Below are 22,554 nucleotides of genomic sequence, written 5' to 3'. Positions count from 1 at the left end.
TAGCATGTTAGTTTGTTAACCTCTGATAGTGAGAACTGCACTTTAGGCTTACCACTAAAGACTCCTGAACCAGTTTTCCTCTTTTGTCTCCTATTAGAATGGAGAATAAAGTCATTTCTATTTCTTTATGAGCTATATATACAACTGTTACTTTTTAATTGATTGGACAATAGCTACCAATAGTCAACATGACTACCTGCCCTAGACCCTGCACCAAAGCATTAGGGCCAAAGTATTAAATAGTTAATATCTTAATCCCATTGAGAATCGTTATCCTTCAAAATTAATATTTTTTGTAAAACAACTAACATTTTGATAATGGAAGAATAGTATGTTTCTGTGGGTATATATTCTTGATGGTAGAAAAGGGAAACTGATAATCACTAACTTTTTGCTTTAATAGATGACAATTACTGGTGTTAAATACATTTATTGTAAACTTTAGACACAAAAATAGGTTCTCTAGGCCATTCACATGCACATTAAAACCAAAAGCTACAAACTACAACAATTCACATAATTATACAAATGATGCTGTTCTGGGACGATTACAGGATTGTTGTCCATGCAGGGAGATCGAAGGCATTATCTATGAAGCCTTAGGATCCAGAAGTATTATTACTACCAAATCTCTGATGAACACTGTGAAGTAAGTGTTTTGGAAGGCAGTTCCACGAGTTGGCTAGCATTGCTTTAAAGCAAATGACTGCTTCTAAGCTTAGCCTGAAAGAGAAAAATAAATTCACTTTACTCTTTAAAAGCTGCATTAACTTGAACCACAAAAAAAAAAAAAAAATTTTTTTTTGTTTTTTTTCCTTCCTTTTCCAATACTGGGGATGGAACCCAGGGACATTCTACCTCTGAGCTACACCCCCAGCCCTATTTTTTATTTTGAAACAGGGTCTCACTGAGTTGCAAAGGGCCTCACAGAGTAGCTGAGGCTGTTCTAGAACTGTAATCCTCTTGTCTCCGCCTCCCAAATACTGAGATTACAAGTGTGCAGCACCACCCCAGGATCCCTAGCCCTATTTTTTATTCTTTATTTTGAAACGAGGTCTCACCAAGTTGCAAAGGGCCTCACTAATTTGCTGAGCTTGCCCCACCACACCTGGTTTTTTAAGAGCACTAATTTTTAAAGTATCAAGTTCCAGGTAAAAAATTACTTACCGCACAAGAGATTTTGGTTGAACTGAAAATATAAGTATCTCATTGCTGTGTGCCTAGAAGGTAGACATAAAGAAACATTGAAAGGCAAGTATGTGACAAGTGAGTTTGAGTAGTAACTTGAAGCAGTACACTTACAGCTCTGTGGTGAACCAGCAGGTTGTTAGCACACCCACCAAAAACAATGACTTCTCCTTCATCACTGGCACAAGCTGTATGCCACAACCTGCATATAAAACGAAAACTTAAGTTCAGAGTTATCCAGAAGACCAAATGAAGTAGAGTAGAGCTCTTAGCCAAGGGTGGTGGTGCACATTTGTAATCTCAGCATTTGGGAGGCTGAGACAGGAGGATCGCAGTTCGAGGACAGCCTCAGCTATTTAGTGAGGCCCTTTGCAACTCAGAAAGACTGTTTCAAACTAAAGGATAGGGCCGGGCGTGGTGGCGCACGCTTGTAATCCCCGCGCTTGGGAGGCAGAGACAGGAGGATCGCGCAGGTTCAAAGCCAGCCGCGCGTGCTGGCTTAAGAGACCCTGTTTCCAAATAATATAAAAAAAATAGGTCTGGGAGTGTAGCCCAGAGGTAGAAGGGCTTCCAGGAACCCCAGTACCACCAAAAAAAAAACAAAAAAAAAAAACTAAAGGATAAAAATCAGGCTAAGGGTGTAGTTCAGAGGTAGAATGGCCCTGGGTTCCATTCCCAGTACCGAAGGAAAAGATCAGACCCGACATCATGGTGAGAAACAAAAACAAGTTTATTTTATATGGCTCTTTTCTCTTTTTTGGTCTGGTCCCCATTTATGCAGTGAAGGATTTGAACTCAATAATCTATTTTCTAGGTCTTTGTAAGCAATAAAAATCTATGCGAGCAGAATGGTATATCCCTCTCCTTCCTCTTTTCGTAGGCAAGGCCAGTTGGTTTACACTGAACAGTGGAGGGATGCTAGAAATCTCCCTTAGTAAATGGAAAGCCTTAGAGTGATCTGTAACATGAAATCTTAGTGTCAAGACTGTAAGCCATCAGCTGGGCATAGTACTTGGGAGACTTGAGACAGGGACCACAGGCTCAATATCACCCACAGCACCTCAGACTCTGCTTCTACCCAAATTAAATAAATAAGGGTTGGGGATGTAGTCCAGAGGTATTTATGAAGCAGAGACAAGAGGATCACAGGTTCAAGGACAGCCTCAGAAGCTTAGTAAGACCCTGTTTCCAAATAAAAAATAGGGCTGAGGGAAAAGCTCAGATATAATGCCCCTGGATTCAATTCCTCATACCACAAAAGGGGGAGGGGTCTTCCTTTTCAAGTTCCCTTTTATTTATTTTTCTGGTGGTACTGGGTGGGGGTGGAACCCAGAGGCTTTCTATCTCTAGGCTATACTCCCAGGCCCCTATTTTTTTTTTTTTTTTTTTTTTTTTTTTTTTTGGTGGTACTGGGGATGGAACCCAGGGCTTTCTGCCTACCTCTGTGGTACACTCACAGACCTTTTTTCTTTTTTTTGGTGGGTCTGGGGATGGAACCCAGGGGCAATTTGACCTCCGAGCTACACCCTCTGCCCTATGTTTTACTCTTTATTTTGAAACCGGGTCTCACTAAGTAGCTAAGGCTGTCCATGAACTGCGATCCTCGGGTCTCAGCCTCCCAAATGCCGGGATTACAAGCATGCGCCACCATGCCCAGCCAGACCCATTTTACTTATATATATTTTATTAGAAAAAGGTTCTCACTAAGTTGTTGAGAGCATCACTAGTTAGCTGTCCCCGTGCTTGGGATTACAAGCGTGCACCACCACGCCCTGCACAAGTTCCCTTTTCATTTTGTTTTAGTTTTAGTAAAAAAGAAAAAAACAGGTACAGTTCAAGTCAGGTAATTTTATAATGATAGAAGCAGAAATACTAAACTAGCCCTGTTTTTCATACACAGATGATGGAAAATAAAGCATTTGATACTCACATTGGTTTTGCTTTAGAAGTATGTTAAGCCTTAGTAAATACCAAGACTTTTATAACACAGATGGATATAATATAGCCAGAACAATCCCTTCCCAATTCTTAACTAGTCTTGCACATTTATGGGCTTCATTCATTAACACAGTGTAAGAGTTCCTTTTTTTTTTTTTTTGTGGTACTCGGGTTCCTAGAAACCCTTCTACCAGAAATTTTATTTATATATATATATATATATATATATATTTTTTTTTTTTTTTTTTTTTTTTAATTTGGAAACAGGGTCTCAAGCCAGCAAGGCTGGCTTCAACCCTGTGAAATCCTCCTGGCTCTGTTTCCCAAGCTTTCGCTGGATAAGAGTTACCTTTTAAATAGTTCATACCTTGGTTTTTCAGTATAGGGATGGTTAAACTGTATCCATTCGTTCTTACTGATGCAGTAAGTCCAGGCATCACCTGATTGAAGCAAAGAAAGAGCTATGAAGTATCTTTCTGTCAGTTATGACACCAACATTTAAAGAGTACATCTTTAGCAGGAAAGGTAGTAAGTAAAATCACACTTCCTTTTTTCCCTCTGCAATTAACCACGTATGGTTATAGCCCTTCAGCAGGGTTCTTAAGTGCTGAGGGACATTTCTTTACTGGGCAGAATGGATTTATGTCATAATATAGGGCAGTTTCAGGTATGTTATAGTCAAAAGTATTTAATAAGCTTTCCAACCAACCCTATATACATCGGATACATCTAAAACATACTGGTTTTCAACACTTTATTATATGTGGATGATATATATATATTTCAAGGACTCACTCAGTGGCTGTTTTTCAGTGGTAAATCCTCCAAAGAGAAAAAGATGATCTGAAGAAACTGGCGTTAATGAGTGCCAGGACCGGCCAACAGGGCATGTGCCTTGAGGGATTCTGAAAGTAAGAGCTCAGTTACAGTATCTTTTTAAAAGCAGATACTAGCCGGGCCTGGTGGTGCAGGCTTGTAATCCCAGCATTCGGGAGGCTGAGACCGGAGGATCGCGGTTCGCGGACAGCCTCAGCTACTTAGGCCCTCCGCAACTCAGTGAGACCCTGTTTCAAAGTAAAGAAAAAGGGCAGGAGGTATAGCTCAGAGATCGAATGCCCCTGGGTTCCACCCCAGACCTGCCAAAAAAAAGCAGATACTGAGTAGGGTGTGGTGGCACATGCACCTGTAATCCCAGTACTTACGAAGCTTAAAGGTCTGAGACCAGCATCAGCAATTTAGCAAGACCCTGTTTCAAAAAAGAGGGGGCTGCTGGGCGTAGTGGTGCACACTTTTAATCCCAGTGCTCAGGAGGTGGAGACAGGAGGACCGTGCAGGTTCAAAGCCAGCTGTGCTGGCCTAAGAAACCCTGTTTCCAAATAAAGTATAAAAATAGGTAGCCCAAAGGTAGAGGGCTTCCAGGAACCCCAGTACCACCAAAAAAAAAAAAAAGACGGGCTGGGGGAGGCTGATGGTGTAGCTCAGAGGTTGACTGACCCAAGGTTTAATCCCTAAAACAAACAAACAAACAAAAAAAAAGCAGATACTGTTTTGTGTTGTGTTGTTTGTTTGTTTTGCAGTACTGGGGATGGAATTCAGGGGCACTCTACCTCCGAGCTACACCCCCATCCCTACTTTTTATTTATTTTGAAACAGGGTCTCACTGAGTTGCAAAAGGCCTAAGTAGCTGAGGTTGCCCTCAAACAGCAATCCTCCTGTCTCAGCCTCCTGAATGCTGGGATTACAAGCGTGCACTACCACGCCCAGCTCAGATACTGGGTTTTTTTTTTTTTTTTTTTTGGTACTAGTGCTAGAACTCATGGGCTTTCTACCTCCGGGTTACACCCCAGACCTATTTTATATTTGAAAACAGGGTCTAAGTTTTTGAGACCCTTACTAAGTAGCTAAGGCTGGCTTCAAACCTGCATGATCCTTCTGTCTCAACCTCCCAAATACTGAGATTACAAGCATTCACCACCACACCCAGCTGCAGATACTGTTTGTTTCTTGTTTTGTTTTGTTTTATTGTGGTGGGCAGTGGATGGAACCCCAGGGGCATTTGACCCCCAAGCTACATGCCCTGCCCTCTTTTTTATTCTTTATTTTGAAACAGGGTCTCAGTAAGTTGCAGAGGGCCTCACTAAGTAGCTGAGGCTGTTAACCGGATCCCAGCCTCTTGAATGCTGGGATTACAAACATGTGCTACCACGCCCAGCTACTAGATACTGTTTTTGTTTTTTTGGAGTGTTTTTTTTTTTTTTTTTTTTTTTTTTTTTTTTTTGTGGTACTGGGGTTCCTAGATACCCCTCTACCTCCGGGCTACACTCCCAGACCTTTTTTTTTTTTTTAATTTGGAAACAGGGTCTCTAAAACCAGCGCGGCTGGCTTCGAACCTACAAAATCCTCCTGTGTCCACCTCCCAAGCGTGGGGATTACAAGCGTGCACCACCACGCCCGGCCTCAGATACTGTTTTTAATAAGGAGAAATACTAAAGTTTTCCTTTGAAATTTATATGTATTAGCTAAAAAGAAAAACGACTTTTGTTTTGTTAGGAGGTAGGGTACTGGGGATTGAACCTAGGGGCATTCTGCCCTGGAGCAATACCCTCTGACATATTTTTTATTCTTTCTTTTGAAACAGGGTCGCACTAAGTTGCAGAGGGCCTCACTAAGTAGCCGAGGCTGTCCGCAAACCCGATTCTCCTGTCTCAGTCTCCTAAATGCTGGGATTACAAGGGTGCACCACCATGCCCCACCCCTTCTTACTTTTAAACAAACAGGATCTCAGTAAATTTCTGAAGGTCTTGCTAAATTGCTGGGGCTAGCCTCAAACCTGTGATCCTCCTAGCCTCTTAAGTACTGAGATTACAGGTGTATACCACAGTACCCAAGTGACAAAAATCAACTTTTGTTTTTGGCAAGTCTGGGGGTGGAACCCAGAGGCATTGGACCTCCGAGCTACACCCCCTGCCCTATTTTTTATTCTTTATTTTGAAACCAGGTCTCACTGAGTTGCAGAGGTCTCACTAAGTAGCTGAGGCTGTCCATGAACCACGATCCTCTGGTCTCAGCCTCCCCAATTCTGGGATTACAAGTGTACGCCACAACGCCTGGCCAAAATCAACTTAAAAAAATCTTTTGCCGGGCGTGGTGGCACAGGATTGTAATCCCCGCGCTTGGGAGGCTGAGACAGGAGGATTGCACAGGTTTGAAGCCAGCCTCAGCTACTCAGGCTCTCAGCAACTTAGTGAGACCCTGTTTACAAATAAAATATATATTAAAAAAATAGGTCTGGGAGTATAGCCCAGAGGTAGAAAGCCTCTGGGTTCCACCCCCAGTACCACCAAAAAAAAGAAAAAAAAGAAGGGAAAAAAAAAAAAAATATATATATATATATATATTTAGTGATACTGGTAATTGAACCAGGGGCACTGGGCACTGTACCTCTGAAGTATACCTCCAGCCCTATTTTATTTTTATTTTGAAACAGGGTCTCACTAGGTTGATTTAAGAGTGTCACTAGCTGAGGCTATGCTCAAACCTTCAATCCTCCTGTCTCAGCCTCCCAAGTACTGGGATTAGAGCATGGGCCACCATGCCTGGCTAAAAAGCTTAGTATTAATAACTGCATACTTTATACAATATTTTCTTTGAAGGCAGAGTCAACTTGATAATTCTTTTCAGTAAACATTGAGCACACACTTGCTGTACTAGGCATATAGTTATGGAAACTGAATATACAGTTCCTTCCTTATTAAGGACCTTTGTGATCATGTTTATTGAAATTCATAGATGTAAAGCCAGGTATGGTGGCACACACTTGTAATCCCAGCATTTGGGAGTCTAAGATGGGAGGATCACAGTTCACACATAGCCTCAGCTACTTTGCAAAATGAGGTGCTTTGCAACTCAGTGAGACCCTGTTTCAAAATAAAATGATAAAAAAAATCATCCTGGTCTTGGAAGTAGAATAACCCTGGGTTCCACCCCCAGTTACTTACACACACACACACACACACACACACACACACACACTAAATTCACAGCTACAGAAAATTTAAGCAAGTTTATTACATAGTAAGAAAGACTATAAGGGGGAAAAGCTGATTTTTCTTTAAAATTTTTCTAAATAATTAAAGTGAATCTGGGCATGGTGGCGCACACTTTTAATCCCAGCATTTGCGAGGCTCAAACAGGAAGATCACAGATACTTAGTGAGGCCCTTTGCAAACTCAGTGAGTCCCTGTTTCAAAATAAAAAAATTGGGCTAGGAGTGTAGCTCAAGAGGTAGAATGCCCCTGGATTCCATCCCTAGTACCGAAAAAAAACAAGTAATAATTAAAATGATACTTACAGTTCATTCCACTCCCATGTGTCCAGATTAAGATAGTGAAGATCATTCATTCTAGCATCCTAAAAGAGGATTATTTAGTTGTTATCACACTGAAGGATTCAAAAGCAAGTTGTTAAAATTGCCGAAATACTTACTCGGTATCTGCCTCCAAACACAAAGCCTTTGTTTCCAACGGTTGCACAGGCATGGGCGGCGCGCGGGGAAGGCGCTTTGCCCTATTGGAAAGGCATAAAAACAGAATGGGAAGTGAGCTGCTTGTACATAAAGGGAGAAATATCAGGGTCTTTTCTGGATATAGAGTAAACATCGGCCAGAATTTAAGCTTTTAAAAGCTTGAGCACAGACTCATAGATAGTAACAGCACTTGAAGTTGAACACTACAACTGGGAATTTTAACTATATTTTTGAAATGTGTTACTGAATGGACTGGTTAAAATCTTTTAAAACAAAGACTAGCACATTATGTGATTTATTAGTGTCAGAGGAAAATCTAACAGGCTACCAGTTAGAACTAAATTACCTATTTAATAACAAGTACAACTACCACATTACATCCATTAGGCAATAGATGCTGGGTTATTCTCTTTATATGTATTAAGGTTTTCCAAGTTCTAGATTGCTTGGGGGAAATAAAAAAACTTTAGATCATCTCTGGAAAACATGAGGAACAAGCAGTTTTGCGCCACCTCCCAACTCCAGTGTGTCTGCTTCTCCGAGCAGCCCTTCGAGACGCTGACTTTTTGTTTTTTCTCTCGGGCACTGGGATTGACTCCAGGACGCTGTGCTTGCAAAGCAAGCACTCTGCCCTGAGCTGCATCCCAGCCTGCCTTTAATAATAATCTTCAGTAACTCACAGTCGTTATAGGCTGGCTCCAAGTAAATGTTTCAGTGTCTAAAATATGTACGTGATCATTCCATCCTCTTGGATGACTTGAATTCTATAGGAAAAGAATGTCTGTATTATCTTACAAATAGTATTTGTAAAATCATGCAGCCCCTGTATGGTTTATTAATAAGTAAAATGAAGTACCAGCAAATATAAAATGTATTATTTCAACATACCTAGTAGGCCATATACAAATGCGAAACTTTGACTTACCCAAAAAGATGTTTCATCAAATTCAAAAGTTCCCAATACTTTATCTTCAGGCAAATATCCATACCCTCCAAAAAATATTAACCTGTTTAAAAACAAAATAAAAAACAAGACCCTAAAAATTAAAATAGCCACAGGCTAGGGCACAAAAGATTTTCTTTGTTTTTGCAGCACTGAGGATTGAAACCCAGGGCCTCGTGCATACCACTAAGTTGCATCCCTGCCTCCCCGCCTTTTTGTGGTATTGAGAATTGAACCCATGGACCTTTTGCCTCCGAGATATGCCCCCAGCTCTATTTTCTATTCTTTCTATTCTTTTTTTTTTTTGGTGGTACTACAGGTGGAACACCCAGAGGCCTTCTACCTCCAGGCTATACTCTTAGACCTATTTTATATTTTATTTGGAAACAGGGTCTCACTAAATTGCTGAGATTCACTACGTAGCTGAGGCTGGCTTCCAACCTGTGTGGTCCTCCTGTCTCAGCCTCCCAAGTGTGGGGATTACAAGTATGCGCCACCAGGCCCAGCTTTAGTCTTCATTTTGAAACAGGGTCTCACTAAGTTAGCTGAGTCTGGCCACAAACCTGCAATCCTCCTTGTCTCAGCCTTCCAAGTACTGAGATTACAGATGTGTACCACCATGCCTGGCTTTATTTTTATTTTTAGAGAAGGTAACTCACTGAGTTACCCAAGTTCAAGTTAGTCTTGAACTTGTGGTCCTTCTGCCTCTGGCTCCTGCATTTTTCTTATTTTGACGTGTTATGACTTGAAAGAGTACACTTAAGTATCTGAAAATATTTATTAAAATAATAGTGGCTAACATTACATTGTAGCTTAGGTGCTATGGTAAATGGTTTTCCGTATTTGTGTGTGTGTGGTACTGAGGATGGATCCTAGGGGCCTTCTACCTCCGGGCTACACTCCCAGACCTATTTTATATTTTATTTGGAAACAGGGTCTCACTAAGTTGCTGAAAGCCTCACTGAGTAGCTAAGGCTGGCTTCGAACCTGCGTGATTCCTGTATTAATTTAATTTAGGTCCTATGAGGTACATTCTATAATGCTTACTGGCTAGGATACTTGAATGGTAAATTACATTCTGCATATAAATGTAGGTGTATAAATATAAATGATCCCCGCGCTTGGGAGGCAGAGACAGGATTGCGCAGGTTTGAAGTCGCTTAAGAGACCGTTTCCAAATAAAATATAAAATAGGTCTGGGAGTGTAGCCTGGAGGTAGAAGGGTTCCATCCCCAGTACCACCAAAAAAATAAAATTAAATAAATAAATAAATATAAATGAGCCAGGCGTAGTGGTACACACTGTCATCCCAGCATTTGGGAAGCTGAGAGAGGAGGATCACGGTTCGCAGACAGCCTCAGCTACTTAGGCCCTCTGCAACTTAGTGAGACACTGTTTCAAAAAAATAAAGAATAAAAAATAGGGCTGGGGTGTAGCTCAAAGGTAGAATGCCCCTGGGTTGCATCCTCAGTACCGCAAAAAATAAAAATACCTATAGTACTTCTAACTCACTTGTTTTTATATACCCAGACACCAAGTTTGTCCTTTGATGATGGAGGGATTCCTTGGCAGTCAATTCTTTCCCATTGTAACACTCTATCTGTAGACCTTGAATCCAGCATGTAGAACTGTCAGAAGCAATGGTTTCAGTTAGATTTGGTTATGTGGGAAAATTCAGTATATAATCAGTTATCTTCTAGCACAAATCCCTCGTCTTGCCTTAGATAGGCACTTTGGGTCACACTGATTTAATTTATGCATGTCAGGATGGTATTACCAAAAAACAAACAAAAAAAAAAATGAATCTATCAGTTTTACCTTCTAGCTCAGTTTACAAGCACATTTTCAGTGCCTACTTAATTCTAGGAGCTAATGATCAAGTGGCACTTAAAGACTGGTCTGTCCTTCAAAGGTTCTCGTCCAGGTTAGCTGTACATTCTCCAAGACACTCAAGTTCCCTTTTGTTCAGATTTAAAACGTATGACCCCAGCCATTGACATACTACTACTACTGTTTCTGTGACCACCCTCTAGACCCTAGCTTCTGTCCTAACCAAGTCTCTTCTAGTTGTGTCAAAATTATTTTTCTCAGCCAGGCGTGGTGGCGCACGCTTGTAATCCCGGCATTTCGGAGGCTGAGATAGGAAGATCATGGTTCGCTGACAGACTCAGCTCCTTAGGTCCTTTGCAACTCAATGAGACCGTGTTTCACAATAAAGAATAAAAAATAGGGCTGGGGTGAGGCTCCGAAGTAGAATGCCCCTGGGTTCCATCTCAAGTACCACAAAAAAAAAAAAAAATTTCTCTGAAAAATACACTGAACTTTCTTCAAACAAAATCTTATGCCCAATATAAAAACAAATTGGAGCTACACTTGCTTTTTGTTTTGTTTTTGCAATGCTGGGGAAGGAACCTAGGGGCATTCTACCTCCAAGCTACAACCCCAGCCCTATTTTTTATGCTCTATTTTGAAATAGAGTCTAAGTTGCGGCCTCACTATGTAGCTGTGGCTGCCCATGAACACAGATCCTCCCGTCTCAGCCTCCCAAGTACTGTGATTACAAGTGTGCACCACCACACCCGGCGGAGCTACACTTAAGATAGGAAAGGAAGGGGCTGTTGAGCTCACCTCACACCCTATGTACTCCTCCAGGAAAATCCCTAGTTTCTAGGAGCACAGTTTGAAACATGTCAGCTATATGTCCCATTTATAAAACCATCCGGTATGTCCTTTAGGAGACATACTTATGTCTCTGTACTATAACTACCTCTACTTTCTTTTTTTTAATCACTCAGTTCAAGTATCACCTCTTGAGTGACCATCCCTTTGGGTTCCTACCAATCCCGGTGTCAAGACTCTGTCAGAGCCAAAAATAATTACTGAGTAATTACTTCTCAGGCTCTGTACGCCTCTTCATCAATGTGCACAACAGTCACTTGTCATGTGTCCCTTTCAGACTGTGAGTGCCTTCACATGGAGGCTGGATCACTCATCTCTATGTACAGTGCAAGTGAGTACTCAACATATAAGGTGCTTACTAAGTTGCCAAATAAATGAACTGATAGGAGTTTCCCTGTATCATATGTACCTTTCTAAAACTTCATCTGTCTCTTACTGGCCTGAAGACAACAACTGATATCTTTTTTCCTATTTGGAAAAAAGTACAGACAAAAATCTGAACAGCAGTATCTCCGGGCATCATATTATAAGAATGTTACTATTTAAAATATTTTAGCATTAATTTGTCCTTAAAGCTTTCAGAGTAGAGTTCTGTTTATCTTTCCCCTTCCCTCCATGATTATGTCTAGTCTTCATTTCATCTGTAATCTTTTTAAATCTGTTTACTAATGTTCATCTAACACTTGGGTTCTAAGAGAACTAGTAGCTGCAAAGAACACAAAAACAACCTAGGAAGTATTTTTGTCTGTTTGTTTTTGTGGTACCAGGGATGGGAGCCAGTGGCACTACTTCCCAGCTACATTCGTAGCCCTACTTTGTTTTTATTTTGAAACAGGGTCTCGCTAAGCTGCAGAGGACCTCACAAAGTAGCTGAAGCTGGCCACAAACCTGCAATCTTCCTGTTTCAGCATCAAGTATTGGTTATAAAAGTATGTGCCGCCTGGCATGGTGGCGCAAGCTTGTAATCCCCATGCTTGGGAGGCAGAGCCAGGATCGTGCAGGTTCGAAGCCAGCTTCACTGGCTTAAGAGACCCTGTTTCCAAATAAAAATATAAAATAGGTCTGGGAGTATAGCCCAGAGGTAGAAGGGTTCCATCCCCAGTGCCACCAAAAAAAAAAAAAAAAAGTATGTGACATCACGGCCTGCTCCTAGGAAGTTTTTATGCACAGGTTTCCAACAAAAGTTGAGGTGAATAAAGGCCTAGGTAAATAAAAACTGGTACATAAAATACCAAAATGCATACTCTTACCATAGTCAAAGGACATCACATTTTCAACTAGAGTAGAAATTAAGAGTAAGCCTGCCTTGAGAAATGCAAGGTTGTCTGAAAGAGAATAAGAATAAAATTGCCTTGAACTGTAATCCTTAGAAACACTAACCTTATTTGTATTGCCTCTTGAATGGTGTCCCCCAAACAAGTACAAGACCCTGTCTACACACACGGCACAGCTTCCCGACATGGAAGGAGGGACATCACCTTCAGTGTTAATCTTTTTCCTGAGGGGGAAACATATAAGTGTAAAAAGGTAACTGAATAAGCTAACCAAAAGATACGGAAAGCCAAAATCCATTTTCCTTCTACATACATCCTCACAATAAAAGGGACAAAATGAGAAGGCTAATGTCTAGCGTCTCTCCTAGATCTAAAATCAGTTCAGCACCAAATCTTTCCCCTCTTTATCTGTTCCACCAGCAATTCCAGTTGGTTCAACACAGGGAATTAGAGGGTCTGTAACCCAAAGTGCAATATTTTGTTATTCTGGGAAACATTTTATCTTCCTCAAACTAAACTCTTTGCTTTTGATTTACATGGGCGTAAGTGTTTTTTGTTTGTTTTGTTTGTTTTGAATCAAGAGAACCCAAAAGGAAAACTTCAACATTCCCAGTTCTGACAGATTAATTCAGTGTTTTTTATTCCGTCACCTCAGACTCTTACAAAGCACTTCAAACACTTAGGAGGTATTTTGTGCCAGACATTTCTGAGTACTTTGTATCACCTCAATCTGAGTCAAAAGCTTTGAAAATCGAAGGCTGACAAGACTAATAGTGCACACATATCAGTCTATCTTTGCTAACTTGGAAGTTTGGTAGGCTTATTTATCTTATTTTGGTACTGAGGACTGAACCAGGGGCATTCTGCCTCAGAACTATACCCCAGCCCTTTTTATTTTTCATTTTGAAACATTGCCTCCCTAAGTTATTGAAGGTCTTGCAACTGGAACTGTAGGCATATGCCACCACACTTGACTTCCCTGGGCTTTTTATTTTTGGTACTGGGAATGGAGGGCATTCTACCTTTAAGCCATGCCCAACCTTTAGAAAGGTTGAGGGTATAGCTAAATTGCTGAAGTTGGCCTCAAATTTGTGATTCTCTTGTTTCAGTTCCCAACTTTTGGGAATATAGGCGTGCATCACCATGCCCAAATAAAATTCTTAATTAAAAAAATGTAGAATCCCTTTATTAAGGGAATACTGTACTATTATAAATGATCAGTTTTCAGTAGAAACTTAGCAAATAGCTCATATAAACAGATTTTCCTATATACAGAAATAATCCTGAGTTTTTAGATGAACTTTTTTTTTTATACTGAGGATGGAACCCAAGGGCATTCTACCTCTGAGCTACACCTCTAGCCCTATTATCTTATTTTGAAAAAGGGTCTAGGTTGCAGAGGACCTCACTAAGTAGCTGAGGCTAGCCACAAACTTGCAATCCTCCTGTCTCAGCCTCCCAAGTACTGGGATTACAAAGGTGTACCACCATGCCTGGCTTTCGATGAACTCTTAAATCTAGTGAGACTGCTATGGGAAGGGGTTGTTGGGCGATGCTAGGGATTGAACCCGGCAGCCTTGTGCATGCTAGGCAAGGACTCTGTCACTGAGTTACCCTCAACCCTCAAGTGAGACTATGACTCTTGTTCTGAGATCTATAATAAGTAAAATATTAAAGCACAAAGTTCTTTTTTTTTTTTTTTTTTTTTGGTGGTACTGGGGGTGGAACCCAGAGGCTTTCTACCTCCGGGCTATACTCCCAGACCTTTTTTTATATTTTATTTGGAAACAGGGTCTCACTAAGTTGCTGGAAGCCTCACTGAGTAGCTGAGGCTGGCTTCGAACCCATGTGATCCTCACGTCTCAGCCTCCCAAGCGCGGGGATTACAAGCATGCGCCACCACGCCCAGCAAAGCACAAAGTTCTCAAAAAACAAACTGAGGAAGACTACTTCATAAACCTCCAAACATGGCTAGCCCAGTATTTGAGAAACACATTAATTCTAGCAACATAATCTTGATTTGTCACTGTCATGGGACTGGCAAAAGATCCTTTTACATTATCCTCAGTTTTATAAAATGAAAAATCTAAGTTTATTTTTTTTGTGTGGCACTGGGGATTGAACCCAGGGGCATTCTATATATGAGCTACACCCCCAGCCCTATTTTTTTATTCTTTATTTTGAAATGGTCTAAGTTGTGGAGGGCCTCACTAATACCTGAGGCTGGCCAAGAACCCAGATCCTCCTGCCTCAGCCTCCCAAATACTGAGATTGCAAGTATGTGCCACCACGCCGAGCTCATTTTGCTAAACAGAACATAGTACTTTATTTTTTTTCCTGTGCTGGGGATTCAACCCAGGGCCTTCTTGTACATGCTAAGCAAGTGCTCTACCACTTGGGCTACACCCCCAGGGTGGAACACACTGCTTATGTGTATGTGTATGCATGTGTGTGGTATACTAGAGATGGAACCCAGGGGCCTTCTATGTTCAAGGTACACCCCCAGCCCTGCTTTATGTTTTATTTTGAAACAAGGTCTCACTAGGTTGATGAGCCTCAACTAACTGAGGCTGTCCTCAAACCTGTGATCCTCCGGTTTCACCCTCCCAAGTGCTGGGATTACAGGTGTGCATCACCACACTCAGCTAGAACATACTACTTTAAAGAGATTTGCGCAGAAAAAAATTTATCAAATTCTAAACCATCTAAGCCAGGCATAGTTACAAGCACATGCTTGTAATCCCAGTACTTGAGAGGCTGAGACAAGAGGATCTTGGGTTTGCTGCCACCCTCAGCTATTTAGTGAGGCCCTCTGCAACTTAATGATACACTGTTTCAAAATAAAAAATAGGGCTGGGAGTATAGCTAGTGGGTAGGATGCCCTTAGTTCAATTCCCAGCACCCCCCCCCCCAAATCTAAGCCATCTAAAATCTGACAATTTAAACAAACTTAAAATACCATATAATAGAGTTATAGTAGCCAGGCATGGTGGCAAATGCTTGTAATCTCAGCATTCGGGAGGCTGATACTGGAGGTTCGTGGTTCCCGGACAGCCTCAGCTACTTAGTGAGACTCTGTTTCAAAATAAAGAATAAAAAATATAGGGCAGGGGGTGTAGCTCGGAGGTCAAATGCCCCTGGGTTCCATCCCCAGACCCGCAAAAAAAAAAAAAAAAAAAAAAAAAGTTATAGCATGTGTGTGCACGCACGTGTGCATGTGTGTGTGTTTTACTGTAGATTGAACCCAGAGGCATTCTACCTCCAAGCTACACCCCCAGCCCTATTTTTTGTTTGAAACCTGGTCTTGCAGGGTTGGGTTCGCTCTGATGTTGAGGCTGGCCTCAAACCTTCCATCCTCCTAGCTCCTGAGTACTGGGATATGGGCGTGCACGACTACACCCAGCTGTTATATCTTAGAACAGAAAATGAAACTTTTATTATCTTTTTATTCCAGGATCTTGGTACTTTACAAAGCCCTGAATAGAAATTTAGTCTAAGGTCATAAAAAAAGTAACTGTTTCTGAAAACAAAAAAAGTAACTAAGACATATCTTAAACAAAAATGAAAACTAAGCTAAGCAACTAAGTTAAACTAGAACACTGATTTGGAAATATATAGAGCATAGCATCTTTAAGTATCTCATCCATTAAAATGAAATTTCAGCCTTTTTTACTTTGTTAACCTGATTTGAAGTTTAACAAATACACCCCACTGTATCCAGTTACCATCTTCCAGTCTCCATGTTGTAGATCCATAATTCTTCTCTAGGCAGATAAAAGTCATATAATCCTCTGACTTGATTACTCTAGGAAGAATAAAAAAATTGAAAATGTAAGTAGTTGATATTTTGAGGAGGCATCATTGTATATTTTCATCTGTCTTACTTGAGACACTAATTATGAAATTAGTAATGAAGTATGCCTGGAGTGGTGGTGCACGCTTGTAGTCTCAGTACTTGGGAGACCAAGAGAGGAGGATCACAGGTTCTCAGCCAGCCTCAGCTACTTAGGGAGGCCCTCCACAACTTAGGGAGAGCCTGTTTCAAAATAAAGAATAAAAACAGGGCAGGAAGTATAGCTCAGAGGTAGAAGGCTCCTGGGCTCACTCTACAAACTATCTCAGCCTCCTAAGTACTGGATTTCAAGCGTGCCTCACCACGCCCGCCTCCTATTTTATTTTTGAAACTATGTCCTGCTAGGTTGATGAGAGTCTCACTACTTACTGAGGCTGTCCTTGAACCTGAGATCCTCTGTCTCAGCCTCTCAAGTATTGGGGTTACAAATGTGTGACACCATGGCCAACTTAATTAAAAAAAAATTTTTGGGGGGGTGGTACTGGGGTTCTTGGAAACCCTTCTACCTCCGGGCTACACTCCCAGACCTATTTTATACTTTTTTATTTAGAAACAGGGTCTCTTAAGCCAGTGCGGCTGGCTTCGAACCTGCAAGATCCTGTCTCCGCCTCCCAAGCGCAGGGATTACAAGTGTGCACCACCACGCCTGGCCCTTAATTCAAATTTTTAACACAGCAGCTGCAATTGTTCAAGGTATGAAGAGACCTCTGGGAAACATCAGGGCTGCTCTATCCTGAACAGACCACATACTGAATTTCAGTCTCATGACTCCAAGAGAGATTACCTATGCTGTGACCAGCAGACTACTGAAGTGCCCGACCCATGCCAACATCTGGCTACGCTTTGCTTTTACTCCTTGTTCTCTGACAAAAAGATATAGAGCAGAACTGCAAATATATTAATAAAGTCCGTATACAGAACCCTTAAGTTCCTTGTTCTGCTCCACTTCCCTTCAGGTATTAACTCCTAACACAGACCACCAAAACTGAATGCTGTCCATGAATTGCTTTATTTAATTCTCACAGCAAAAAGTAGTTGGGATTATAAGAAAACAGGATTTTTAGCGGTTTCTTAGCAGGTTAGAAACAGGGTCTCTTAATCCTTCCTGAATTTTGACAAATGTCTCACGTTTGCAGCCTTCAATCCTCCCCTGCACTTTCTAAACAGTGTCAACAGACGGTACACAACTTCACCGCTCTGAAAATAGGTGTCAGAGTTCAATAAACCTGAGTGTTAAACAGAGCAACAGAGCAGTCATGTAAGCGGTTCTTTCTCCTCAGCCACTGATGAGGTTGAAAGGAAAGGCTAGAAGCCAGTGGGTGTTTTAAGGAAGCCAAAGTTTATTACCTTTGAAACAATCTCCAAGGGCTCCCGGTGCCTACTCAGAATTATGGAGAATGGCATTTCTGGAGCCACTTTATTTATGCATTAATTTATTTTGAAACTAGGTCTCATTATGTTGATGAGTCTCACTACTTGCACAGGCTGTCCATGAACCTTTGATCCTCTTGTCTCAGCCTCCCATATACTGGGGTTAGAGTGAGTGTGCCTGTCAGCCCTAGATATCAGGCCCTCATAAACCCACCATCAGAAATCTTCCCCCCGACAACTCTCCCCCCTCCCCACACTCCAAAGAAAAGTCTTACTCTCTTGATGCTAAATTTTTACAAATAGAATTATGGAAATAAAAGGTCAGGTCTCATTGACCAACAGGTTTGTTTTCTTCCAAGAGAACTATTTACATCTTAATAATGGTCACTACATACTCTTTGCAATTCCATACCCCAACTTTCTCCACACCTATTTCATGGGAGCCTGGGGAAAACATGGAAGATTAATGAGGATCAGGAAAAATCACTTTTGTGGTCGAGCCAGATGAAACCATCAGGAGAAAATATTTTTAAGAGCTTTCCTGCCAGGTGTGGTGGCACATGGTTGTACCCGGCACTTGGGAAGTCGAGATGGGGAATCATTGTTCAAGGGCAGTCTCAGCAAGCAGAGGCTCTCACCAATCTAGCCAGCCTGTTTCAAGATAAAAATTTAAAAATAGGAGCTGGCTTGTAAACCCAGCATTCGGGAGACCGAGACCAGAGGATCTCGGTTCACAGACAACCTCAACTACTTAGTGAGACCCTGATTCAAAATAAAGAATAAAAAATAGGACAGGGAGTGTTGCTCTGAGGTTGAATGCCCCTGGGTTCCATCCCCAGACCCGCAAAAAAAAAAAAAAAAAAAAAAAAATAGGGCTAGGGGTGTAGCTGGGAGATAGGATGCCCCTGGGTTCAATCTCCAGTGCCACACCCAAAAAAAAGTCTCAAAAACTGTCAACTATGATCAGGTCAGGTGTACCTACCATAAGGTAAATTTTGTAGTGCTGGGAATTGAACCCAGGAGCATTCTACCTCCCAGCTACTGAGGCTGTCCCTGAACCTGCGCTCTTCTTGTTTCTTTCCAAGTACTGGCATTACAGGTGAGCACGTCCACCACAGGTTTATCATATGGCAAATCGTAACTAGAGTCACAAAGCAAGCCATCCAAGGCACAGGTGTAGTGAGCCAGACTGTAAGCCATTGGGAAGAGCGAGGTCCCGCCCCACCCCCGTGCTAGGAATCCAACCCGGGCTCTCTCCTCGGTCCTGCCCTACTCCTGCTCCCTGCTGCGTATTGGGGTTTGAACCCAGGGTCTCACACGTGCAAACAAGTCCTTCTCCGACCGTTTTTAAGACCCATAAAGAATTCTGTAGGTCACCACCACCCCCAACAAACGGGCCAATTCTAGAACGTAGGGTTTTACTGCAAAGTTCTAATAGCGAAGGTTCAGGAGGGCGCGTGAGCGCGGTCTAAGGCCGGGGCGGGACCCGCGGGGCGGCGGGGACTCGGGAGCGGTGGAGGTTTTCCACTCATTTCCTCGATGGAGGTTGCTTCTGAAACACTTCCACCCTTTCTCGATTGGAACCAGAGGGGAAACGGCCCAGTGTTCAAACAATAGTGTTGCGGGCCTCTGCGGAGGCGCGGCGGGCGGCTGCGGGGCCGGGGGGGGAGGGGGAGGAGGACGGGGGGGGGCGAAAGGGGGCGAGGGAGGGGGATGGAACAAAAGGGGGCGGGGGAGGGGGCCGGGGAGGGGGAGGATGGAACGAAAGGGGGAGGGGGCCGGGGGGAGGGGGGCGAAAGGGGGCGGGGAGAGGAGGGGTAAGGGGAGGAGGAGGATGAGGGGCCGGGGGCTGGGCGGCGGCGGCGGGGAGGGGGGGGCGGGGGTGCCCTCGTAGCTCGCCGCCCCCACCAACGCCGCGTCCAACGCCGCCGTCCCCACCGCGCTCCCCCTCCCGCCGCTCCTGCGCCCCGGGCACTGACCTTGTAGCCGCCCCAGACGAACATGCGGCGGCCATCGCTGACGGCGACGTGGCCGCTGCGCTCGGCCGGGCAGGCCAGCTCAGCCGCCTCCGAGCCCTCGAAGGCCGGGCCGCCGCCCGCCCGCGCGCCGTCGTCGCCCTCGGCCATCTTGAGCCGCAGCTCCGCGACCGGGCCGCCCGCGCGGGACGAGCCGGACCCTGCGGGGCGGCGGGCGGGACCCAGGCCGCAGCTCACCGCGCCGCCCGCCGCCGCCGCCCGCCAGGCCCCGCCCCCGCCCGGCCCCGGCCCGCCCGCCTGACCCGCCCCTCCCGACCCGCCCGCCAGGCCCCGCCCCTCCCCGCCCGCCAGGCCCCGCCCCTCCCGACCCGCCCGCCAGGCCCCGCCCTTCCCCGCCCGCCAGGCCCCGCCCTTCCCCGCCCGCCAGGCCCCGCCCCACTGACGCCACCGGAAGACGCTCGCGGCAGCCCCGGGGGAAGGGAAGGCAGGAGGAGGAGGGGAGGGGCGCCCGGGACCCGCTCTGCGCCACAGCCCAGCCCCGGAGGGCAGCGCGGCTGATGAGCCACAGGCGGAGGGCCTCGCTGCTAACCTTGCTCAGGGACAGAGAACAGATACTCTTATTATTGAACTAAGCAAGACATTTCTAGAGTTATATTTGGTTTGGTTTGGGGTGTGAGTGAGTGTTTACAGGAGAATAGAACCCAGGGATTTTGTACCTATGAACTACACCCCCAGCCCTATTTTATTTATTTTTATTTTGAAAGTGGGCCTCATTAAGTTGATGAGGGTCTTACAGACTTGCTGAGGCTGGCCTTGAATTTGAAATGTTCCTGTTTCAGCCTCTCCAATACTCGGATTACAGGCGTACCGCTGCACTAGGCTCTTGGTTGTTTGAACTTTCTCTAATAGGTCCATCTTTCTGTTTTACAAATAATTTTTTTTTTTTTTTTTTTTTTGGTGGGATTGGGGATGGAACCCAGAGGCTTTCTACCTCCGGGCTATACTCCCAGACCTTTTTTTTTTTTTAAATACAAACAGGGTCTCACTAAGTTGCTGAGAGCCTCACTGAGTAGCTGAGGCTGTCTTCGAACCTGTGCAATCCTCCTGTCTCAGCCTCCCAAGCGTGGGGATTACAAGCGTGCACCACCACGCCCGGCTACAAATAAATTTTTATAAAACCTTAACTTTGAACTGGCTTTGATTCCTTCAAGTTCACACAACTGATGAACATAAGTTAAATCCAAGTCTGTGGGTGTTATTACTAGTATTTTGCACATGTGTGAGTCGGGTTGTCTACCATATTCTATAAGAGGCCGCTGTCTTCATTTTATCATCCTTGTTGTCGTCTCTGTCGCCATCACCCTGGACGTCACAGCAGTATTGTGGTCATTATTATAAAAAATTGCTCATGAGTGGTGGCACTCGACTATAATCCCAGTATTTGGGAGACTGAGACAGGAGGATCACAGCTCTGAAGGCAGCCTCGGCAATTTAGTAAAGCCCTCAGCAACCTCGTGAGACTGTTTCAAATAAAAAGGCCAGGTGTAGTGGCACACACTTGTAATCTAGTACTTAGGAGGCTGACGAGGATCGCAGGTTCGCAACCAGCCTCAGCACCTTAGTGAAACCCTCCACAATTTAATGAGACCCCGTTTCAAAATAAAAGAATAGCTGGGCATGGTGGCACATGGTGGGATTACCCTTGTAATCCCAGCATTTGGGAGGCAGAGACTGGAGGATCCCAGTTCGCAGACAGTTCGCAGACAACCTCATCTACTTAATGAGGAAACTGAGACCCTGTTTCCAAATATAAAATAAGAAAACTAAAAAATAGGGCTAGGGGGGTAGCTCAGAGGAAGAATGTCCCTGGGTTCAATTCCAAATGCCACGCAAGCAAGCACATAGACACACACACACACACACACACACACACACACACACACAGGGCTGGGGGGGGCTCAGAGGTAGAACTTCCTGCAATCAATCCCCAGTACCACACACACCAAAAAAAAAAAAAAAAAAAAAACAGTAGTGCAAGCCAGGGCTGATGGTGCATTACTAAAATCCCAGTCACTTAGGAGGCTGACACAAAAGGATCACAGGTTTGAGACAACCTCAGCAAATAGTAAGACTCATCAAGCCAGTGAGGCCCTGTTTCAAAATTAAAATAAAAGCATTTGGGAGGCCGAGGCAGGAGGATTCACGGACTACTTAGTGAGGCCCTTTGCAACTCAGTAAGACCCTGTTTCAAAATAAAAATAAAAAATAGGGCTGGGGGTGTAGCTCGGAGGTTGAATGCCCCTAAGTTCCATCCCCAGACCCACAAAAAAAAAAAAAAAAAAAAAAAAAAATCCGGCTGGTGTGTAACTCAGAGGTAGAATGCCCCTGGGTTCAATCACCAGTACCACACAAATAAATAAAAGGAAGTACATGGTCCATTATTTGATATATACATAAATTTAGTCTCAGAGGGCATGCGCCATTGGGTAGTGACGAGACAAGGACTCTGTGACAGAGCTTAGTCACCTCGGAAAGCAGCTCTGCATTTTTTTTACTTATTTAGCAGGACTAAAAATGAAACCCATGGGCACTCTACCACTGAGCCCTTTTTATTTTGAGACAGGATCTTGCTAATGGTCTTTTAAATGTGTATCATCTTGGATTAGAAGAAGGCATATTAGCCAGGCTGAGGCTGGCTGAGAACCTGGGATCCTCGTCAGCCTTCCCAACCCGACGTCCACCATTTCAGGAGCCGGACAGCTGCGCGGCAGTGCCTTCTGCCCGGCTCCCTCCTGACCCTTCTCCTT

The 22,554-nt window shown here is 43.7% G+C and overlaps 1 protein-coding gene across 1 annotated transcript; it reads right to left on the bottom strand.

Moving 5' to 3' along the window:
• Positions 1-599: 599 nt before the first annotated feature.
• On the bottom strand, positions 600-19,897 carry KLHDC2 (kelch domain containing 2; the record flags this gene model as incomplete). Its single annotated transcript, XM_080707142.1, has 13 exons — positions 600-723; positions 1,168-1,220; positions 1,303-1,390; positions 3,494-3,566; positions 3,922-4,031; positions 7,478-7,536; positions 7,612-7,692; positions 8,332-8,415; positions 8,577-8,658; positions 10,107-10,222; positions 12,654-12,771; positions 16,273-16,352; positions 19,751-19,897. 13 exons carry the CDS (start codon positions 19,895-19,897, stop codon positions 600-602), a joined length of 1,215 nt encoding a protein of 404 aa, XP_080563268.1.
• Between the last annotated feature and the right edge of the window lie 2,657 nt (positions 19,898-22,554).

Source organism: Muscardinus avellanarius, assembly GCF_963383645.1.
Source record: "Muscardinus avellanarius genome assembly, chromosome: 12".
Taxonomy (NCBI): Eukaryota; Metazoa; Chordata; class Mammalia; order Rodentia; family Gliridae; genus Muscardinus; species Muscardinus avellanarius.
The sequence above is the reverse complement of the archived record's forward strand: the minus strand, read 5'-3'. Positions and strand labels throughout refer to the sequence as shown.